Genomic DNA, 22093 nt, shown 5'->3' with positions numbered 1-22093 from the left:
GTCATGACTTCTCCCTTCTGCCACCAAACGAGGCACCCGTGTGCTAGTATTAGTCTAACAATTGTTGTGTAGATCAATTGAATGTACTTGGATTTGTGTACCCAAGATTTGCCGAAAGCCCGTCTACATTGCAAGCTTTTTTGATCCTGAAATCGATGTGAGCCGTCCAATTAAGTTTTGAGTCAAGAATTACCCCAACGTACTTAACTTGATCTGCGATAATAATTTCAGAGTCAAAGAACTGCAATGGACGAGCTCCGGTTGTAATCCTTCGTTGCGTGAACAGAGCCATTGATGTTTTATTTAATTAACTGATAGTACTACATGAATTAACTGATAGTCCATCATAAAGACACTATTGCTCAACAACACCAAAGGTTTGTTGCATCAAATCAAAAAGTGTGTTAATGCAAATACCGGTGATCATTATACGATAATCATCGGCGAAACCATACGTCGGAAATCCAAGCTCATTAAGTTTCCTCAACAAACCATCGGCGACAAGGTTCCATATAAATGGTGACAGTACACCACCTTGAGGACATCCGAAGACACTCAGTTTCCTTATCTGTACTTGTCTTAACGAAGAGCACAGATGTCGGTTTCTAAGCATTGCGTGTATCCAGTTTGTGATATATGAAGGTACTCCATGGCCTCGTGCTGCTTCCAAAATGAATTCGAAAGACACGTTGTCAAAAGCACCTTCAATATCGAGAAAAACTCCTAAACTTGATTGCTTTTGTGAAAAAGCTTTCACAATGTTGTAGACAGGGTTACAGGGTGGTAGCAGACTTGCCCCGCTGATATGCATGTTGCATTGCATGCAGCGGGTGCTCGCCCAAGCTAACATCCCGGATGCAGTGGTCGATTGAACGTTCCACTGATTTGAGAAGCAATGAGGTCAGACTGATCGGTCTAAAGCTCTTTGCCACCGACGAGGCTACCTCTGGGAAAGAATTTTACAGTTATTTCCCGCCACGCTAATGGAATGTATCCTTTTGCAAGACTACAAGTAAGAACTGTGATTTTTTATTTATTTTTGACAGCTTAGTCAGTCTTTAAAGAGTAGAAAGTATTTTAATTTTTGTCCGACGTTTCGGTGCTATTTAGCACCATCTTCTGGGAAAACTGGATTTATTATGGTTATTAGTCTGATGTACGTAATTTTACATTTTACATATTGTTGTACTTACAAAATAGTTCGTTCTTTGTTTGTATGCTTTTTGAAGCTGTCTGGTTTGTTGTTTGGTGGTACATCTGTATAAATCTAATAAATTCTATGTTAATTGCAGGTTGGTAAATTTTATAATGTTTCTTAACAGTTTTTCGAATTTGGCTCTATTTTTGAATCTATCTAATTTCGCTTGCTGATAGCGCCCAGTTTTCCCTGAAAATGGTGGTAAACAGCACCGACAAAAATTAGTCGGACAAAAATTAAAAATACGTTCTACTAATTCTTTAAAGACTGACTAAGCCGTTAAAAATAAATAAAAATCACAGTAAACCGTCACAGTTGAACTCTACATATAATACAAGTAAGAACCTTTTTCAAAATATACTTGAAGTGTTCATATCCTTTTTGTACTAGAACTGGAATAATTCCATCCTTTCCCAGAGACTTATACGCAGCAAAACTTTCAATCGCCCATTTGATCGATTCGGTTGTCACAATTCAACGAGCAAATGCCCAAGAATCAGGACTACCTGAAAAGAAATCAGGGTAAGGCGTCAGTGATGGCTCCGTATAGCCTGGAAAATGTGAGTCAAAAAGTCAGTTGAGTACTACATCTTCGTCAGATGAGTATTCACCATTAGCAGTTCTAATTGAACTGACATGAAAGTCTTTCTATTTCGAAAGAAGCTTATTTTATCTACTAGTCTCGTTGAGACTTGAGACATTTGTGCAGAAACTTTTCCAACCACTTCGCTCAGAGAATCGAAGGGCATTTCTGTATGCTTCGCGAGCCAACTTAAATGCCTCCGACCCGTCCAAGCTCTTCTACTTAACTTTTTGAGTCGAACAAGTTCGGTATTCCGCAAAGGTGTTCCTCTAGAAGCGCGCACAACTCGAAGCGGACAAGCCTCTTGGTATGCTGCTACTATGAGTGAGCTTGTTTTATCCACGACATCATCCAAGTCACTTGGAGATTCAATCGTCGGAAGATACCCAAGCCCTCTTTGTAGAGCTCCCAGTTCGTAGATTTGGGATTACGATATGTGGCGATATCTGCTATCTGAGACGTTTAAATGATCAAGGACAATGTACTTATGATCAGATAACGACGATTCGAGCTCGTTTGGTACGAGCCAGTTTGCCAACTCATGCGTTATGTTGTCAGAGAAGACATCTCTTCTCTGCCAGTTGGGTGGTTTCCTGCATTAAGAATGTGCAGATTTGTACTGTTTAAGTATTCCATTTATTCGGTGCCTCTGAGCTGCCCCAAATTATATGGTGGGTATTTGCATCACTGCCGATTATGAGGGGAAACCCATTTCTGCCACAGTATGATACAACCCTTTTGAAATCATCAGAAGGAGATGGTTCATTATACGGCAAATATGCCGATCAACAGACGTATTTCTTGTTTATGTTGTCAACAGTCATATTTACCGTGACAGCACAAACATCGCGAATTGTGAGGTCGGATATAAGACATACATCAACAGCACTATTCGTAAGTATGTATGCACGAGGCATTTCACGTGGATTTGTCATGCCATTTTTGTTGAAAACTACGAAGACGAGGTTAATTAGCTTTCCAACAAAGAAGCTTCCTTTGTGGAAATACGCTACTTAAACAAAAATCTATGGAAGCTTTTTCTTCCTGCACAAGGCGGGATAGATTCATAGTTGCTGTACGCTTATGGTGAAAATTAATTTGTGAAGATTGATTCTGCACTTGTTGTACAGCAACTAGTAGTTACCAAACACGTTGGCTTATAATCGCCTATAGCGGACATGACCATCATTTGAATCCCACGATTTGCGAAGAAACAAACGTCCACTGTATCAGAGATTCGCGTAACACAGCAACCACGACACTCCGTGCGCTACTGGCATATTTTAGTCCTGCCAGCCACTCAGTCCTCGGCACGGAGAAACACCTTGACTTGAGGACTCCTGTTTTCAGTCTCCTTTTACGACATGGGAACAGGAACCCAGTGGATCAATTCTTGGTTGAGATACTTCAACCCGCCGGATGCCATACGGCGTCCAGGGTGGTTTTGTCCGGAGCATTTAGCATGTATGTATATAAAGTTTACACTCTTCGTATGTAAACACAATGGCATGCTTTTCTCTTTATTTCAATTTCAATACGTCCGACGCATTACTTTCTAAATCTGCCATGTTTGCGTACATTGCTTGTTTGGAACCGTTATTGTGGGTTCGATTGGAACTTTTGGCTTCAGTCTTCGCGCATCTCTATACACATCATCTCTGCGTTTTGCCTGCTTCCAAAATTTAATTCAGATTCAATTGAAAACGCGAAATATGGGAAGAATTGGTATAAGAAAGGGCTCACACGCTTCGTTTTTAACTACCTACTACTATCCATTTCTCGGTTTTTCATGAATATTGCTTTTGATATGCCGTATTTAGCCGTTTTCAAATTGCAGAATAAGGAATAACCTCAAAGTCAACCCTTTTATGCCCAATTTTTTTTCTCGTGCTTATAGGGTTTCAAAATTATTTTTTCTTGAAGACAGTGGAGTCAATAAACCCGAGCAACTTGTTTTCATAGGCGCTTCATTCGCAGTGCTAGAAGTTGGTCATTTTTAGCATCCTATACCCAATACAATACAATATTCACAATAGTCCAATTGCGAGGAAAACGTAGTCGAAGACAGTGTAAATTGATAAGTTTTATCATAATATTGCACATAACGAAGATATATGAGAATTTCATTTTTCGACGTCAACGTAAAGTGTGCCTGGCAGCACTGCTCCATCGGAATCCTATCAGATTAATTGCAAGAACTTCAGTGCTAGAACTGATACCTGTAACTGCTAGTGCTCAGGTAGTTACATTTATTGGCCCTATTTGTTTTTGTGAGTCTGAATTATAAGCTATAGCTACTCAAAAACGTTGTTGTCCACCAACAACATGGGCACGAAGCGATTAAACAAGAGGAACGGAAGCACACGTTTCGTGCGGTCAACGCAACTGTCTTCAATCGATTCCCCGTACTTTTATACAAGAATCAAAACATTTGATCAGCTGAATTTATCCTCTTTCTGAAATGTAGAGCTTGATTAAGCTATTAAGAGAACTGGTTTAACAGAGAATGCTTCGATAAGCGGTCATCTTTGAACACGGATAGCCATTTTTTTGCACATTATCAGCGAAATTGTCATGAAAATCAACTAGTAGTATTCTAACAATCCCTCGAATCCATCGAGTGTTTCAAGAAGTGTAAAGCTTAGCGCAAGAAAAGCTACTTTTTTCGTTTTTGTGGCTTTCTCAGTTTAACCATTAGAATGCATATAAAGAAGACAAGTTATAGGGTTCACGAAAGACAATTTTAAATGCTCTTGGCCATAACATTTCGTTTTATTGTCGACGAAAATAATGAGTACGAGTGAAAATCTCAATTCAAACTTACCCAAATACCCCATTATTCGGATTGTTTATGATTCCACGGGCTCGGTATTGTTAGTTCATTTGGAATTCAAAATCAAGTCTCCACCGCTCTCTTTCTATAAGTTTTTCTATAGGTGAACCTACAAATTGCACCGTTTGAAATGACAACGAGCGAAACGGATGCCAGTCACGTTCCTCCATCATCAGATGCATGCTTCGTCTCTCGACTGCCGGTCGGTGTGCTTTCAAAGCGCGGTTGTCGTCTTCTCTATCCCCAGCGATCAAGGCACGCGCTTCAAGTGTGATTCAGTGTCGGACAGGGAACAATGTGTTTCGCGGTGACTTCTCCTTTCCGGCATCAGGAAGTCAAAATCGGGCTGCTCGTCGTTCTCGGTGTGCTGATTTGTTTATTTTTTTTTCCTACCACGATTTGCAGCTCTTTTCGTGGGTTCCGCAAGTTTCCATTTTTTGGATATTCTCTATTATACCGGTGGTACACGATACGCGCCGCAGGGCGAAAAATTGCGAACACGGAAGCACCGTGTTTCCGGGAAGAAGAAAATGAATGTGTTTTTTTTTCCACATGACAGCAGAGATCTGTTGGTAAAGTTCGTCCAACTGAGAACGGCGCTCGTTAGGTCCAATTGTTTCAATAACGGACCAAGTTGGAGTTACTATTTTTATTTAGCTTAAATCTAATGCCGTTTGACATGTCGTCAGTAATTTATTTGACCCTCTGTCCTCCTCAAAATATTATAATAGCGTACGGAGTTATGTTCCTTTGAGCTCGATTAAATTTCTTTTTATGGCGTTTGTGATGAGCACGATATCTCGACAACCCGTACTTAAAAATTTGGAAAAATCTTCGCCGTTTCCGTCACTTGGCTGTATTTGCAAAACCCTTCATTAATTAAGAATGAACTTCTGAAAAGATCGGATCAATTGGTGTATTGGTTGTGGTGATGTCATGTCATGAGACGCACAGTGGCAGATTACGTATCTAAAACGAGACATGAAATTTTACTCCCTAAAGAGAAAAAATAATGGTCCTAGTTCTGCATGAGGGCAGAACAACCTCACTTAGAAAAATTAGAAATTTCGGTGTTTCGAATAATTCTTGTCAGGTAAAACCCAAATTCCAGGCCTGTTGGGCCTTAAATTTGAACTATCATTAAATTGACTCCAGTTAAACCCTAAATTCAAACCCAATTTGGTGGTTACAGACGAGATTAATTCTAAACACCGAGAGACAATACTCAATAATTGAACGTCGGGCTCAATAAGATTTTCATGCTCGTTTTGCCCAATTTCCCTCTTTTTATGAATTCATTTCCGCGACTGGACTGGAAGGAGATTTAATACGGATGAAAAGCAATTAGTTTTTCACATTTATAAAGTTCATCGACCCGGTTCACCGCAATGTTTTTGTAAATAGAGTATGCAATTGTATCTGATTCCACAATTCGGAAGAAAGCCGAATTAGACAGATGAATATTAGCACTACTTTTTTAAACATAGTGCGAAGTACACATTCGATGGTAATACAATTGTGGAACAATCACAGCCCCGTATTGACATTTATTATACCGTTATTCTAAGGCAGCAAAACCACCTCGAGATCCTTCAGCGTATAGGGTAGTATGTCTGATGAATTCGATCAGAAAACTAAGAGTAATCCTGCACCGGCTTACCAAGTACAAGGAGAGTGAGAACGAACTATCCAACATGCGCTTCGGCTTCCGAAAAGGCAGGTCTTTAGCTGATGTCATTCATTGCCGGAATGAAATCCTTTGTATTTAGGGTGACCATACGTCCTGGTTTCCCAGGACATGTCCTGGTTTTTCACTGACTGTCCTGGTGTCCTGGGTAGTTGAGAAAAACGCTTGATTTGTCCTGGTTTTTCTCTTGTAAGAATATATTGGCTCAAATGGCACGTTATTCGCTCTGCTCCAGATCGTAGTTACTACTGATCGCAATCATAACTGAAACGTATACTCAACATCGTTCAGAGTACGACAAACAAAACTTAATACACTCGAGTCTCCCCATTGTACCATCCGATATCTTTTTTAATCTCTCAATACTTCCCTTTCTTAGTCCGTGTGCAAGGAAATTATGCAACTGAATAAATCGAACCGATTACAGTTATGGACCAAACTCCATCCGCTATCAATGTCTATGAAACGATGATTACCGGAGCTTCTTCTTGGCGCTTAAATCGTCTGTTATCCGGAACTAGAAGTTTCCGTTAGTATCTTTGAGAAAAAAACATCGACGTTTTGATGACTCTGCTTCTTCTTGAGTTCTCTTGTTAGTTGCATTTTTCGTGCTACTGGAAATCTATTCATTACAAAGGAAAATTGCGGAACATCAATAACAATCGTGGAATAACTTCATTGAGCGCTCTCAATAGTACAACATATTACAATCTATAGAATCACGTTTATATTGACGATGATAAGATTGATGTGCGTCTGCACGATCTATTCCCACGTCCTACCAGTAAATTCATTACAACGATCATGTCGGAATACTTAATGATGGAATCCGTTAAGTTTGAAACCTGGTGAATTTTTGTCCAGGTATTTCCAACGGTGTCGTGAGAATACGAGTGACAAAACCTATTCCTTCATATCTGAACTTTCAATACGAAATAGAAAGCGTAGCCAAATCTCAAATCACGCTGTGCGTATATGAAGGGTAGACCGCTACGTGCCAGCTCTGTAACAAGAAGACACTGTACGGAAACCATGTGCAAAAACCTATAACGAAACAACATCAACTACCAGCAAACCGAACACACAGCCCTCATCAACATCAACTAAATCACAAACAACCGGATTCTCTGCTCAGGCAACAACGAATGCTGGAACCACAGCACACAGCGTGTCCGATCATTGTGATGCACCTACTACTTCTCAAGCAACGGCCAGCACCACTGACAATAAACTTACACGGACATCACGAAAACGAAAAACCGAGAGAATGCGGACTAAGTGTTTCCCGAGCCACAACAATCGATGGAACTAATGGATCTGCCACAAGAGAGAAGATATTTATGTGAAGTAACAAATCGCGTACACAAGATGTGATACATATCTAATTAAACTCCATTTATTTAATTTTATTTACATACATAAGTATTAAAAGATCCACAAAGATCCATTGAGCCGTGTAAAATAAATGAAAAAAGTATCTAATCCACGATTAACATAGCTTCACGTCTGGATGCTGAAAAGCGACTGACCTGTCGAGTCTAGCATCTTACATAACAGGGAGTATGGAATGTTTAACTAAAACTGATATTATTTACACCAACCTATCTGCCGGTTTTCATACAACAATCGGTAAAATGGAGAAATTTGGAAGCAACGGTAGGTTTTGTAGCTGTTGGAAATTGCCAGATATAGCGCAGGGAAGTTACTTGGGACCTTAGATATTTCTGCTTTATTTCAATAGTGTGTATTTAGGGTTGAAAACTCCTTGCCGGTCCTGCACAGACGATCTAAAAATATTTTATCTCATCCACTCAATTCGAGATTGCCGATTTCTCCAACAACGCATGAATCTTTTGCTGGTGGTGGTGTAGCAAGAACTTCGTGTGTATAAATCCGAAAAAGTGCGCGGTTATCGAATTCAAACGAAAAATCTTCTGATAGAACTTATCTTCCCAGAACTTTTTTACTGCCAAAGCTCAGCCTGCCCCCCCCCCCCTACAGACCTTTTTTGCTGCCAAAGCTCAGCCTGCCAGATCCCAGAACTTCTCAAGTGCTGACAACCTGTGGAGAAGGCACAGACGATTGAGAAGTAACGGGGGGAGGCAGTCCCCTTTCGACTGTCCTGGATTTTTACTCACCTGATATGGTCACCCTATTTGTATTGCTACAGGAGGAGGCTCAGGAGTGCTAAAGGAACAGGGACACCAAAGGAGTCCGATGAAAAACGCATATTGACACCATAAGGAAGTGGCAAGAGAGATGGGACAACACGGCGAATGGAAGATGAACCCACCGATTGATCCCGAACGTGATAAACAGATAAATAGATAGATAAACAGAAAGCACGGAGAAGTCAACTTCCGTGTCACGCAATATCTGTCAGAACATGGCTGCTACAGGAAGTACCTGCACAGATTCGGGTACGCGAAGTCCACTCTCTGTCCGGAGTGTACAGACGTTGAGGAAACATCAGAGCAAACAGTATTTGACTGCCCGCGGTGCGATTCAATGCGAAGCGCGTTTGCTATCAGCCTTGTAGACACCAGTCCAGAAAACATCTTCCACAGACTGTATCGCGATTAAACTACGTGGAACGCCACCCAAGTAACAATTGAAGTTTTATAGCACGCTACAAGTGCAATCTAAGTTTTATGAGTGACAATAAATCTATCATAAAACCTCAATTGTTACTAGGGCAGTAACGGAGCCATTGTGTAAATTGTGTTGGCTCTGCAAATCGTCCCGTGGAGACAACTAGATCCATCGCCGGGGACTACCTCGAGTAGTTCACGCCAAAGTTTCGGAAGCGGCGAGGTATCAGTGTACCATACATCTACCCAACATCGCCGGACCGACCGAGGCACCGGAAACCCGTGAGCAGGCTAGTAGTCCAACCGGGGACCAGATCGTGTAGGTAGAGTGAAGCATCAGCGGTGTATCATCGGGGCGTTAGCGAACAGGAAGCTACGCTCCATCTGAAATCGCCGTACCGAGCTCGACAGCTACTACTTGGTCTGTAAATAGGATAATTCTATCGTTGAGGACTGTTTGAGTAGATCACGACAAAACGCAACGGGCATAAATAATGTGAGAAATTCCGCCGTCGAAGAACTCTCAGTCGAAATAGAGTAGATTTACCGCCTAGGATTATCCGAGTAAATGGTGACAGCTAAAGGGCTTTCGAAAACGGGAGCAAAATTTCTCACAGAAACGGGAGCAAAATAACTCAGGAAAACTCACTTTCCGAATCGATGTTCGGATGACTCAAAGGACGATTTTTTTGATCAAGCAATACACTAAGTTCTCATGAAGTAATGCTTTAATGCAGTCCCGTGGGAAAAGGGCAGCAAAAAAGTATGAAGTATTTTAGCGGCTAAGCACGAAAGTAAGTCTCACACAGTGCCAGTGAACTACAGACCGGGTTGAAGCCTTTTAAACCTTACTAAAAAATCAAAACCCTCCTCTTGAAAATTTTCTGCACACGGGCCTGGCGATATGTGAGCTTGATTGTATATCACAATTTTCGATCTTATCGTGAGCGCCTTGCGTCCGATTTAAGTAGGATCTAGGCGAGGTTGTGCTCTAAACTGACGCCGTTTTCCAAAGCAGGTCATCGGTATACCACAGCAGCACGATCGAGATCACTGACCTGATTTTATTTTTGGGTGACCATATCAAACGAGTAAAAACCCGGGACAATCGGAAGAGTACTCCGCGGCGAAATTTCTGGGGGCCTGGCAAACCGATCTCTACCAGAATATCTCTCCTGAGAATTCGATCACCGAAAACACAGGCGATTCTTGCTACACCACAATCAGCGAAGGTTTCAAGGTATTGTTGAATAAATCTGCAATCATCAATTGAGTGGATGAGACGAAATATTTGGAGATCGTCTACGATGGATCGAAAAGGAGTCTTCTGCGCTAAATACACGTCTTTGAAGTAAAGCAGAAACATAAATAGTGCCACGTAGCTACCCTGGGTTACTCCTGAGGTAGAAGTAAATGTGGGTGCCTAACAGTCTCCAATGATAACCATTATCTTTCGATCCGTTGCGACTTTTCATACACTCTGTTTGTAGGATGTTAGACACGGTGGCCGCTGTTCAACGCCCAGACGTGAAGCCATCTCAATAGATTAGATACTGCTTGCATTGAGCCTGAAGTGGTTTCATTAACGCTTGCAGTAAAAAAAAATTCATGCCGGTGTGCTGCCATCTGGTCGTAGGTCCACCAGTGAGTCGGCAAAAAACGTAAGTAGGCAAGGCAGTAAAAAATTGACCGGTCTTTCAATTTGTTTACAGCAGCCATGGCGAAAGCAGTGGAGCAGCTACGTTCGATGGTTTGTAACTACCGCTGGCTCCACCCCAGAGCAAAGATGGCCGTCATCGTGGCGCACTCTGTGCCGATCAGATACAGCGAGCACTCATATAAAGGGTGTCCCACATCAAATTGCTTCACGGAAAAAACGCTGTAGAAAATGATCCATTGCATTGGGTATTTCCTCGTAAAAATTTGAATAGAAGTAGTTTAGGGTGTATTGTTTACACTATATTTTTGTCGCTGTCAGTTTTTTGAAACAATGGCGCCACCCGAAAAGCAACGACGCGAATTGATTTTCCGCAAGCACCTGTAGAATCCTCAACTCTCTTACCGGGACATCGCAAAACAACTCGGAATCGTGCAGTCAACAGTGAGTCGTGTGATTAAACGTTGCAACGAAACTCTGAGCATCGAATGGAAGGAGAAATGCGATCAGAATGGATGTTCGTTTATAACAAGCGTGTTGTGAAAGCGTTTAAGCGGAATCCCAAGGCTTCGGTCAGGGATGTGGCCAAAAAGTTGAATGTATCCAAGTCTTTCGAGCCAAGGATCGGGAAGGACTGCATACATACAAAATGCAGAGAGCTCCAGATCGTGACAGACGGCAAAATACGGTGGGATAGTCATAAAATACACGGTGGGATAGTGGTAAAATACAGTAGCCCAGGAAGCTGCCGGAAGTCCACCCTGACGTAAGTCTCATCATCCATGATGAGACAATGATACTTTGTCAGCATCTGGGAGTACAGTTTCCGGGCCGGTGACTATCCCACCGTATTTTACCGTCCGTCACGATTTGGAGCTCTCTGCACTTTGTATGTATGCAGTCCTTCCCGATCCTTGGCTCGAAAGACTTGGACACATTCAACTTTTTGGCTGGGCGGTAAAGCCTGTAAGGTGCGACCGTACGGTTATGGTATAGAAGTAGACCAAAATAAATATTCCAAAAGCTTACTAATGGGTTATATTTTATTGTCTGAAAGTTTGAAAAAGTCGGTCCACTATATCATTTTCTACAGCGTTTTTTCCGAGAGGCAATTTGATGTGGGACACCCTTTAGGTACAAGATCTTGACGCTCCTAGAGAAAGGTAAGGGCATCGAGCGTAAGCCAAGCTCCGGCCGTCCGATGGTTTTGCGTAACCCGAGGATGCAAATAGTATTTGCCCAACATGGACACCGTCCTCATGACTAAGTCGTGGCCAGCCGTGTCGGAAGCACAAGCGGCCACCCAAAAGTAGCGGCTGAAGAAGAGACGTACCAACGCTCGACGGAACTGACTGGCAGGTCAATTTTTTCTGCCGAATCTCAGCTTTTTTACATCTTTTGCCGAAGTCCCAACAGCTGAGACTCAGCAAACATTATTTTTTGCTGAGTTCTCGACAAACATATGATTACGGCCTAAAAGCCAACTGTCAAAATCCACTTTGAATAGAAATTCCGGACAAACCGTTACACGTCAATCACAGATGTTGGTAGTAAACGAAAGAGAAATGTTTTCTCTTTCATAAACTGTTGTGAACTGTGTTCGACTAACAACGGTTTGTCTGGAATTTCCATTCAAAGTGGATTTTGACAGCTGGCTTTTAGGCCGTAAGCATATGTTTGTCGAGAGTTCTCAGCAAAAGTGACGTTTGAGTGCTGAGACTCGGAAGATATTTTACCGAAAATCAGCAAAATAATCTTACTTTACTGAAATATCAGTTGCTAAATTTGCTGACTGCACAGCTTTTGGGAAATTACCGAGCCGAATTGAGTGGTCCCTACACTATTTAACGTTCCCAAAGAAGGAGGTGCGGAGCGTCGCTGGAAGAGATGGAGCGTTTGAAGATCCCGGTCGCGCCCAAACTGCGTCCAATTGAGAATTTTTGGGTGAACCTAAAGCGGCTTAGAACATTAATGGCGTACCATAATGGCGGCCTACGTCATTATGTTCATAATATGATACTTGCCCTTATTTTGACAATTGTTGTTTACGTCACCTTGACAGTAACGCCGGACTATCGGGCATTCATTGAATTTCAAACGCATTAGACTAATATTGTCTGTAAGTGTCATTAAAATCGAGCACGAGACCTGTCAAAACCCCCCATTTGAGAAGGATTCGAAGATTTTCTTCGGATTGAGTGCTTTTGACAGGTTTCGTACTCGATTGGAATGACAATGACAGATAAGTTAACAAACGATAGAGATTGCGAGTCTTTATCCAGAGGGATTTAGTGTCTTAAGTTGGACTTACCGGGCGAATGTCATAAGCAACTATTGTGAAAATAAGGACTGTTAACATATTACGAACAAAACGACAGTTAGTTAGTTGTGATTATGGCACATGACCTGCGTTATGCCAAACCGAACTGAGCGCCATAATTTTAATCTAGTATTTTTCATGTTAAAATGCATTTTTGGATAACTTAACATTAACATAGCAAGTTAAGGAACACTTATTTGCTTTCGTTTACTATTTGTGTTTCCAAAAATAAATAGATGTGGGTGTTGCTAGTTCTATGTTGGATGCGATTGCGTTTTTAAAGCATGTATCTCAAAATGGCGCTTGGTCCTCTTTGGCTTAACACAGGTCACATAACTGTGCAAGAAAATTATCAAAATACTCTTTCAAGAGAAATTTCAGCGTCAAATACTGATGTTGATATTAAATTAAACAAAAAAGTTTTCATAATCATCTGCTGCTGTATCCATACTCGACGAGTTTGTCTGGAATTCCACTATAAAGCATATTTGGATATTCATTTCATTTAGAAACACGCGAGAATAAGACGCTTTCTTTCTTTTTTACTATTTAAGGTGATATCAAAATAAACATAGCATGAGACAATTTAAAAACAACCATAAAATCAGCAAACATACAAACATCCGTAATTTTATTACCACCGTGAGCCAAAAGTAATCAGCTTCATGTACGCAGTTATAATTCGATTAATATTCATGCGATTGAACGATGAAGATGGTTGGATAAACAAACACTCGTTGCTACGAAACGAAAAAAAATCTCGCATATCAGTCGCGAGAATCGAAAAAAAAAATCGTTGAATAAAATTTTACTGTTGCAAACAAACATCCACACTAGCGGACGCGCTGATTGGCGTGAATGAGATGCATATGGATGATTTTGCGTGGGCAGGTGTTTTTATTCGATTCCCCTTGTGAGTGAAATTATACTGTCAAATTTGTTTGCTTTCCTAGAGGACTAGACGCGCCAGTTCGACAACCATTGTTTGACAGTTTTCAACTTATCGCAATTCGAGAAATGCACAATCATCCCGGGTTTACTAGGGAAAATACAAAAAAATGAAACGTAACTGAAAACAAAAGAATGATATGCTTTAAAATGTTAGTTTATTAAATAGAACTGATTCCTGTTTTAAGTTTATTTGTTAAGTGATTACAACCAATAAATATAGGAAAAAAATTATCTATAATTTTTGACAGCTTTAATCATTCATTTTTAGCAATCACTTCTAGTTCCAAAAAAATACAATCTGATAATACTGCGATGCAAATTCCTCTTTTTACGCAATAAATATTTTATTGATACTAGAAATTTGATCTATATTCATTGAATTGCGCTATATTTAAATTCAAAGTAAACTTCGACGATCCCGAATGCATTCATACATTGAATCGAGGATTTTTTTCAAATTTTCGGATTGTTCGTTTCTTTCTTCTTCTATTTTAATTTTTACAGTAGCCAAAGAATAGTTCTCATCATTTTTCTTCTTTTTTCTCTTTTCTTTTTTCCATATTTCGTACTTTTATTATCCATCTACACTCTACGTTCGTCTGACACTCTTAAACCAAAATACGCTATACTCGTAAACCAAAATCTATACACTTTTCGTTCCACACAATGAACTTTTTCATTTAATAAACTCAACCATCACCAACACACCGACTGGACTGGCATCGTTTCGTTGCGTGGAATCCCATCCGACATCATTGACTATCACCAATCCCACCAAAATTACTAACGACTCGCCGGAAATGCTGTTGATGTGGCTGTTGCTGCCACTGCTGCTACTACTACTGCTGACCGCTGAACGCAAACTGCAATCGGAAAACTACGATCAAAATTAAATCCACCCCGCTCCTCCGATGACGGGACATGACGGCTCCACTGGTACTTCAAATGCTGCAATGGTGGTTCGACGGCGGCGGCGGCGGTGGCTACCCGAATTTGGCAACAAAATTTATTTCTCGTCAAAAACACACCCACACGTGCATCCATTCTCTTCCGTTCTTCCAAATCGATCAACACAAAAAAAACAATGGAAATTGAAACGTTTTTCTCGCATACTTTTTCCGCTAAAATGATTTAAACATGGATGCACTTTTTTGTAAGTAAATAAAACTGATTTGATGGGTTTCGGTTTGATGCGTTTCGCTTGCTGCTTTCACATACCTACAACACACGATGAACCATTCGCACGCGCACACAGCTGGCTTTGGCTCGGTTTGATTTGACTGGTGCTTCCTGAAACGGTGTGTCGTTGAATTATATGTAAATATCGGATACCATAGCCCCCAACTGCATTTACTCTACACTGAACGGCACGTAATCAATCATCAGATGCCACAACACGAATGAGGGTTATATTAATGCCATCTGGCGGTGTCACGTTGGTTTGCATATCTCGCAGGAGCGAATGTGACATTTCACAGATCGGTCTTTTTCCGACTTCTATTCACTCAGACGAAACACATTTTGTATGTTGTTACTGTGTATCCGTTCCAGCAGAGCGTAGGTTGAAATCTATATTGATTCTTTTTTTTGAGAAAAAAGCTATGGCCGACAACGCAGCAAAAACTTCGTTAATGCTAGGCTACTGGGTCAAACAGAATGCTCCCCCATTGACGCAGCGTCAGGCCGAATCAGACTAAATTTGAAGTTTCAAGGCTATCATGTTTTCGCTTGCCACAGAAAGCAATCCATAATTAGACATTTTATACAACTCTGGCTTGGACGCTCCGGCAGTGATGAACCGTCCTGTTTCCCACTTACCCTAAAGAACTTTACTTTAAACACGCTGAATTCCTCTGGATAAAGACTCGCCATGTCTATCGTTTGTTTACCATTTAGCAGTGTCATTCCAATCGAGCACGAGACCGTGGCCCTCGTTCCAGAAGGATGAGCAGCTATTTTCTTCGGATTGAGTGTTTTGACAGGTCTCGTACTCGACAGTTAAATGGTAATCAAACGAGTCTTTATCCAGAGTGATTCAGCGTCGTTTGTGTACTTCTGAACAATGCACAATGCAAACATTGCAGCTGATCGCTGTATTGTTGCCGCATCATCCTATCGAATCAATCTTATTTTTACTGTACGTTATCAACTTGTTCTGGTGGAACCTAAATGATCCTATGGAGCACTGCAAAATGATGCCATTTGAGTAAAATTGCTCGAAAAAATGACATGTCGGCAAGCTTGTTTATATGGCGTCAGAATTTAAAAGCAATTCGAATAAAGTTTCCCGAATAAAGTTTCTTTGAGGTAAATATTTGGGTTTCCAATCCAGGTTATGACGGAAATTCAGCTTCGTTTGCCGTAACTGTAGATTGCTTGCCAGGCAAAATATTGTTTAGCCAATTTTAATATTTTACTGGTATTTTACTGCGATGGGTGGGTATTTTTAGTGATGGGATTAAGTCAGATTCTGCCGATGTGCGAGCTGAATTTACTTACCTTTCTATGGCTGAATTTTCTAAATTCTTCGAAAAACTATACTATGTCCCATTTTAGAACCAGGAATCTGTAGCAACTGACTCAAATGGCACGTTTCCCATGATGATCGAAAATTTGTGCCTTGCCACGATTTGTCTTTTCATCATTTCCTAGTGGAAAGGATTGGGGAAGTGGTAAGGTTAGGGATAAGAAAAAATAGTGACTCAGAAAACATAGACAATACGGAAGTATTCTTCACTCCCAATGGAATAAAAGACACTTCTCGATGAGCAGATATATCAACACCCCTAGGGGATATTGAGATGACAGAACAACAACAACCCCGAAGAGATATTGTCATTCAAATACGGCTCTTTAATACACTGGGTTAGAAACAATAGCATACCCTTGAGTTTCAGCTCTCTGTACATAGGTTTATCTATGTATGCAGAACCAAAAATCCGGACACGCAATTTCATTACTGTAGCGCAATTACATATCAAATGTAATCGGATTCACAAAGATCACACGAATAATACTCAGCACGCTGAATAGTAGCCATCTGAATTGAGTTTGCAATGCCCAGTCAGTGTCCTAACTAAAATACTTTAACTGTGCTTGAAAAACTGCAATCAATTCTTTGACATTCTCAGACCCACATTTGGTAGAAAAGTCATAGTTTGATCGCAAGTTTGTGACCGCTCTAGTCAATTGGTCCGCCCATTCATTTCCAGTAATAGCGGAGTGACCCACAGAAGGTAGACAGCATTTGAAATGCTAAGTTCTACGAGCAAATGCTCAAGAATCAGAATTACCTGAAAAGCAGGGAAAGTCGTCGGTGATGGATCCATACAGCCTGGAAAGTGTGTGTCAAAAAGGCAGTTGAGTACTACATCTTCGTCAGACGAGCATTCACCATCAGCAATAGAGCATGAAAGTCTTTCGATTTAGAAAGTAACTTATTTTATCTACTAGTCAAGTTGAGATTTGGAACTATTGTAAAGAGGCTTTCCAACCACTTTGCTCAGATGATCGAAGGGCATTTCTGTATGCTTTACAAGCCAACTTAAAAGCCTTCGGCTCGTCCCTGTGTCTGCGATTCCAATCTCTTCTACATACCTTTTTGAGTCGAACGAGTTCGATATTCTACCAAGGAGTTTCTCTAGAAGCCCGCATAACTCGAAGCAGGCAAGCCTCTTGTTATACTGCTACTATGGATCCACGACCTTATCCAAGTCACTTGGAGATTCAATCATCGGAAAAACCCACGAAATTTAGTCATCAAGTCCTCATCGTAGAGGTCCCAGTTCGAAGATGTGGGATTACGATCGGTGACGATATCAAGCGAGACGTTTAAATGATCAAAGACGATGTACTTATGATCAGATTACGATGGTTCGAGCTCGTTTGGTACGAACCAGTTTGCCAACTCATGCGAAATACCGTCAGAGCAGAGATTTACATCCAACACCTCTTTTCTGTCAGCTCGCGTAAATGTTGGAAGACTGGAAGTTTGGAACACTGGAAGACTGAAAGACTGGAAGACTGGATGACTGGAAGACTGGATGACTGGAAGACTGGATGACTGGAAGACTGGATGACTGGAAGACTGGAAGACTGGAAGACTGGAAGACTGGAAGACTGGAAGATTGGAAGATTGGAAGACTGGAAGACTGGAAGACTGGAAGACTGGAAGACTGGAAGACTGGAAGACTGGAAGACTGGAAGACTGGAAGACTGGAAGACTGGAAGACTGGAAGACTGGAAGACTGGAAGACTGGAAGACTGGAAGACTGGAAGACTGGAAGACTGGAAGACTGGAAGACTGGAAGACTGGAAGACTGGAAGACTGGAAGACTGGAAGACTGGAAGACTGGAAGACTGGAAGACTGGAAGACTGGAAGACTGGAAGACTGGAAGACTGGAAGACTGGAAGACTGGAAGACTGGAAGACTGGAAGACTGGAAGACTGGAAGACTGGAAGACTGGAAGACTGGAAGACTGGAAGACTGGAAGACTGGAAGACTGGAAGACTGGAAGACTGGAAGACTGGAAGACTGGAAGACTGGAAGACTGGAAGACTGAAAGACTGAAAGACTGAAAGACTGAAAGACTGAAAGACTGAAAGACTGAAAGACTGAAAGACTGGAAGACTGGAAGACTGGAACACAGGAAGACTGGAAGAGTGGAAGATTTCCCACATGAAGTATGTGCAGATTTCTACTACTTAAATATTCCATCAATTCGGTGCCTCTCAAATTAATACCTGAGATGCCAAAAAATATGTGGGGCGGGGCATTAGCATCGCCGCCTATTATAAGGGGAAAGCCATTTCTTCCATAGTATGATACAATCCTTTTGAAAACATCAGAAGGGAATGGCTCATTATGCGCCAAATATGCCGAACAATAGACATATTTTTTGTTTATATTATCAACAGTCATATTGACAGCGAATGCATAAATATCGCGAGTTGTGATGTTGAATATAAGACATGCGTCGATAGCTTTATATGTATATATGCACGAGGCAATTTACGTTGATTTGTCATGCCCGTTTTATGGCTACGGGGTAAAGTAGCTATTCAACATAGAAATTTCGTTTATGGAAATACGGTTCTTGAACCAAAGCTATGAAAGCTTTTCCTTCCTGCATAAAACGGGATAGATTCATGGTTCCTGTACGTTACAGCAACTAGAAGATACCAAACAAAAACACGCCTATAGCGATCTCCGAAACGGGTATTAGGGACATGACCATTATTTGAATTCCACGATTTGTGAAGAAATAAACGTCCACTATGTCAGAGATTCACGTAACATAGCAATTGGATGCTCTTGTACTTACTATCCTCGCTAACATATTTAAGAGAAATAAATAAAAACATCGTTTTGAGAGAAACTGAATGTTTCCAAAAACTGCTCACAAAAATTGGATAGTATACTATTTATGAAAAGTGAGTAAAAAAGAATCACAAATGGTTTATTGATCGCCAAGATGACATGAAAACATACATACACACTGGTGGATTGGTGTTTGACGTGATGTGCACCGCTCTCCCGAAGCTTAACCTGTGACGTTTGAGTGTTTCGTTCAACTTTCATTTTGTTGTATTATTTATGACTCCACTTATCCGTTGTTTGTTTGACAACACACCTGTGCAACTTTTGTATTCAGTTATGTGTTCTTTTCCCACCGCAGACAACGGGTGCTCGTGATTCGGTGGCATTCAATTTCACTAATCGACTAACTTATTTCTTTTAACTTTTTCTTCTTTTTCCATCCCTCTCTTTCTCTGTCTTGTTTTACCGTCCGATTGTCGTCACTTGATCTGTGGATCGGTAAACTTCCTCAGATGAACTAGCAGGTATCATCGAAGCGGCGGAAGCGAAACCCGCCGAAGAACTGACGGAGGAGGACAAGATGGCGCTACTCGGCAGGCCCAAGGCCGGTGATATTGTCAGGGCACAACTTAGGATAAAAGAGAGTAAAGAATTTAAGGTGAGTAATACTTTTATATGTTTATTTTCTGGGTAGGTGTGAGGAATATTGCGTTTCGTGGAAGTTGAAAAAGAAGTTTTTGGTTCGAGCTAATATCTAATGAGCGAAACATTCATAAGCAGAAAGACTGACGGCTCCTGTATCTACATTTCACTACTGAATATTACGATTTTCGATTGATTGACACCGGTGTAGTGTAGTGCACTGAAACTGCACCGTTTTTGCACTTTCTAGCAGAAGTATGTTCCATTGACAATTCTGCTAGAAAGTGCAAAACCAGTGCAGTCCACTACACCGGTGTCAATCAATCGAAAACCCCATATGTAATTCGACAATCTGCAATACCTTGCGTCTTCCGAGTGAGAGTTTCGTTAATTTTTCTCAAATTGAATATTATTATTTTTATTGAGTATTGTTTTATGTGGAAAATATCATTTAATAGCATTTTGTAAAAGTATACCGAAATGATCGATTAAAAGTATAATTTTTTTCCGATTACCTAAACACTGCAAGTCCGCGGAAAAGTTAAATTCTATGTACACTCCCAAATAATGTCTAACAAACTTTCGATTATGTTAAGGTTGGACAGAGAAAGCGCATAAATCGAAAACGAAAAAAGCAGTTTTTTCCACACCGTGTGTTAGATCTTCATAAAAATCAATCAGCTTATGTAGAATGTTGTTACAGTACTGCTGATTGGTTTTTATGAAGATCTAACACACGGTGTGGAAAAAACTGCTTTTTTCGTTTTCGATTTTTGCGCTTTCTCTGTTCAACCTTAACATTTTGCATCCGTCAGCCATACTAATCCAGGGAAAAAGCATGATCAATGGCTTTGTAATTTTTAATCTGTTTAAAAGTAATACATATATATATATATATATATATATATATATATATATATATATATATATATATATATATATATATATATATATATATATATATATATATATATATATATATATATATATATATATATATATATATATATATATATATATATATATATATATATATATATATATATATATATATATATATATATATATATATATATATATATATATATATATATATATATATATATATATATATATATATATATATATATATATATATATATATATATATATATATATATATATATATATATATATATATATATATATATATATATATATATATATATATATATATATATATATATATATATATATATATATATATATATATATATATATATATATATATATATAATATATATATATAACGTTTGTATGTACAGTTCTGCTCTTTGTATGTAAACATATTCTAAAAGTAACACCCCAGGTACCCTACTATGGCAGTTTCAGCGATTCTTGTATTAATGCGAGAGATGTTATGAATATGTAATCGCCTAAAACACTCACTTTGGAATACCACAACAGCAGGCGATCGGTAGCCTCATAAACGCATCACACAGCTATAATCAAGTTATTCCATGTCACACTTTCAAGCTCTCTCAACCGAGACCGTGCCTGATAGGCACCAGACTCTTAACGTGCACCCGGTTTTGATCCGACATTATGCATCGACATCCATCATGCGGGATTCGAAAACACTCCACTGCATCAGCAGAGGCTCCCAACATCCTAGTAGCATATGCTAGGATGTGACTTCCGTCCGAGAGCCTTGAGGCATTCCATCACACCCGCTATGGCAAAAATCAACCATCGGGAAATTGTTTATGAAAACATCAGCATGTTGAGCTTCCTTTAGTCCTGTTGTATGTAGTTTGATAGTTATCTCGTGCTGTGGAGAAATCATGGGCTGTACTGTTGCTGGAGTACAGCAGGGAGAGTTGGAATACAACTAAATAGAAAATGTTTGTCCCGCATATAATACTATGGTATCAAAACCTACATACTAGCGTTAGCTAGGTTAGTGCAGCTCTTATACGAAGATTCTTGGAAAGATTTTTGGTTGACACGAGGAAGAAAATTGTATTCTATACGTATTATTAAATTTCGTTGATTAGATTTTTGCTAACGCGACTTACGTACGTACAATGATGATGCTGTTGAACGAACTGAAACAGTTGTGAGCTGCTAATGAAAGCCATATATTCTGAGAATATATTGGATATATATATATATATATATATATATATATATATATATATATATATATATATATATATATATATATATATATATATATATATATATATATATATATATATATATATATTGAGCGTCAAGTGGTCACCAAGGTAGTTTTAATATTATAATGCATGACTTACTTCCTTTACT

At 39.9% G+C, this 22093-nt stretch overlaps 1 protein-coding gene across 1 annotated transcript in view; it reads left to right on the top strand.

The window, feature by feature from the left end:
- LOC131677539 (sodium/calcium exchanger 1-like) overlaps nucleotides 1–22093 on the top strand; it is a 296789-nt gene that overhangs the window by 127339 nt on the left and 147357 nt on the right. Inside the window, exon 3 of the mRNA XM_058957421.1 lies at nucleotides 19654–19799. Within this exon, the coding sequence (XP_058813404.1) occupies nucleotides 19654–19799 (146 nt within the window). The remainder of the gene's footprint in view (nucleotides 1–19653; nucleotides 19800–22093) is intronic.

Source organism: Topomyia yanbarensis, chromosome 1 (genome assembly GCF_030247195.1).
Source record: "Topomyia yanbarensis strain Yona2022 chromosome 1, ASM3024719v1, whole genome shotgun sequence".
In the NCBI taxonomy this organism is placed as follows: domain Eukaryota; kingdom Metazoa; phylum Arthropoda; class Insecta; order Diptera; family Culicidae; genus Topomyia; species Topomyia yanbarensis.
This window is presented reverse-complemented; position numbering and strand designations above follow the sequence as displayed.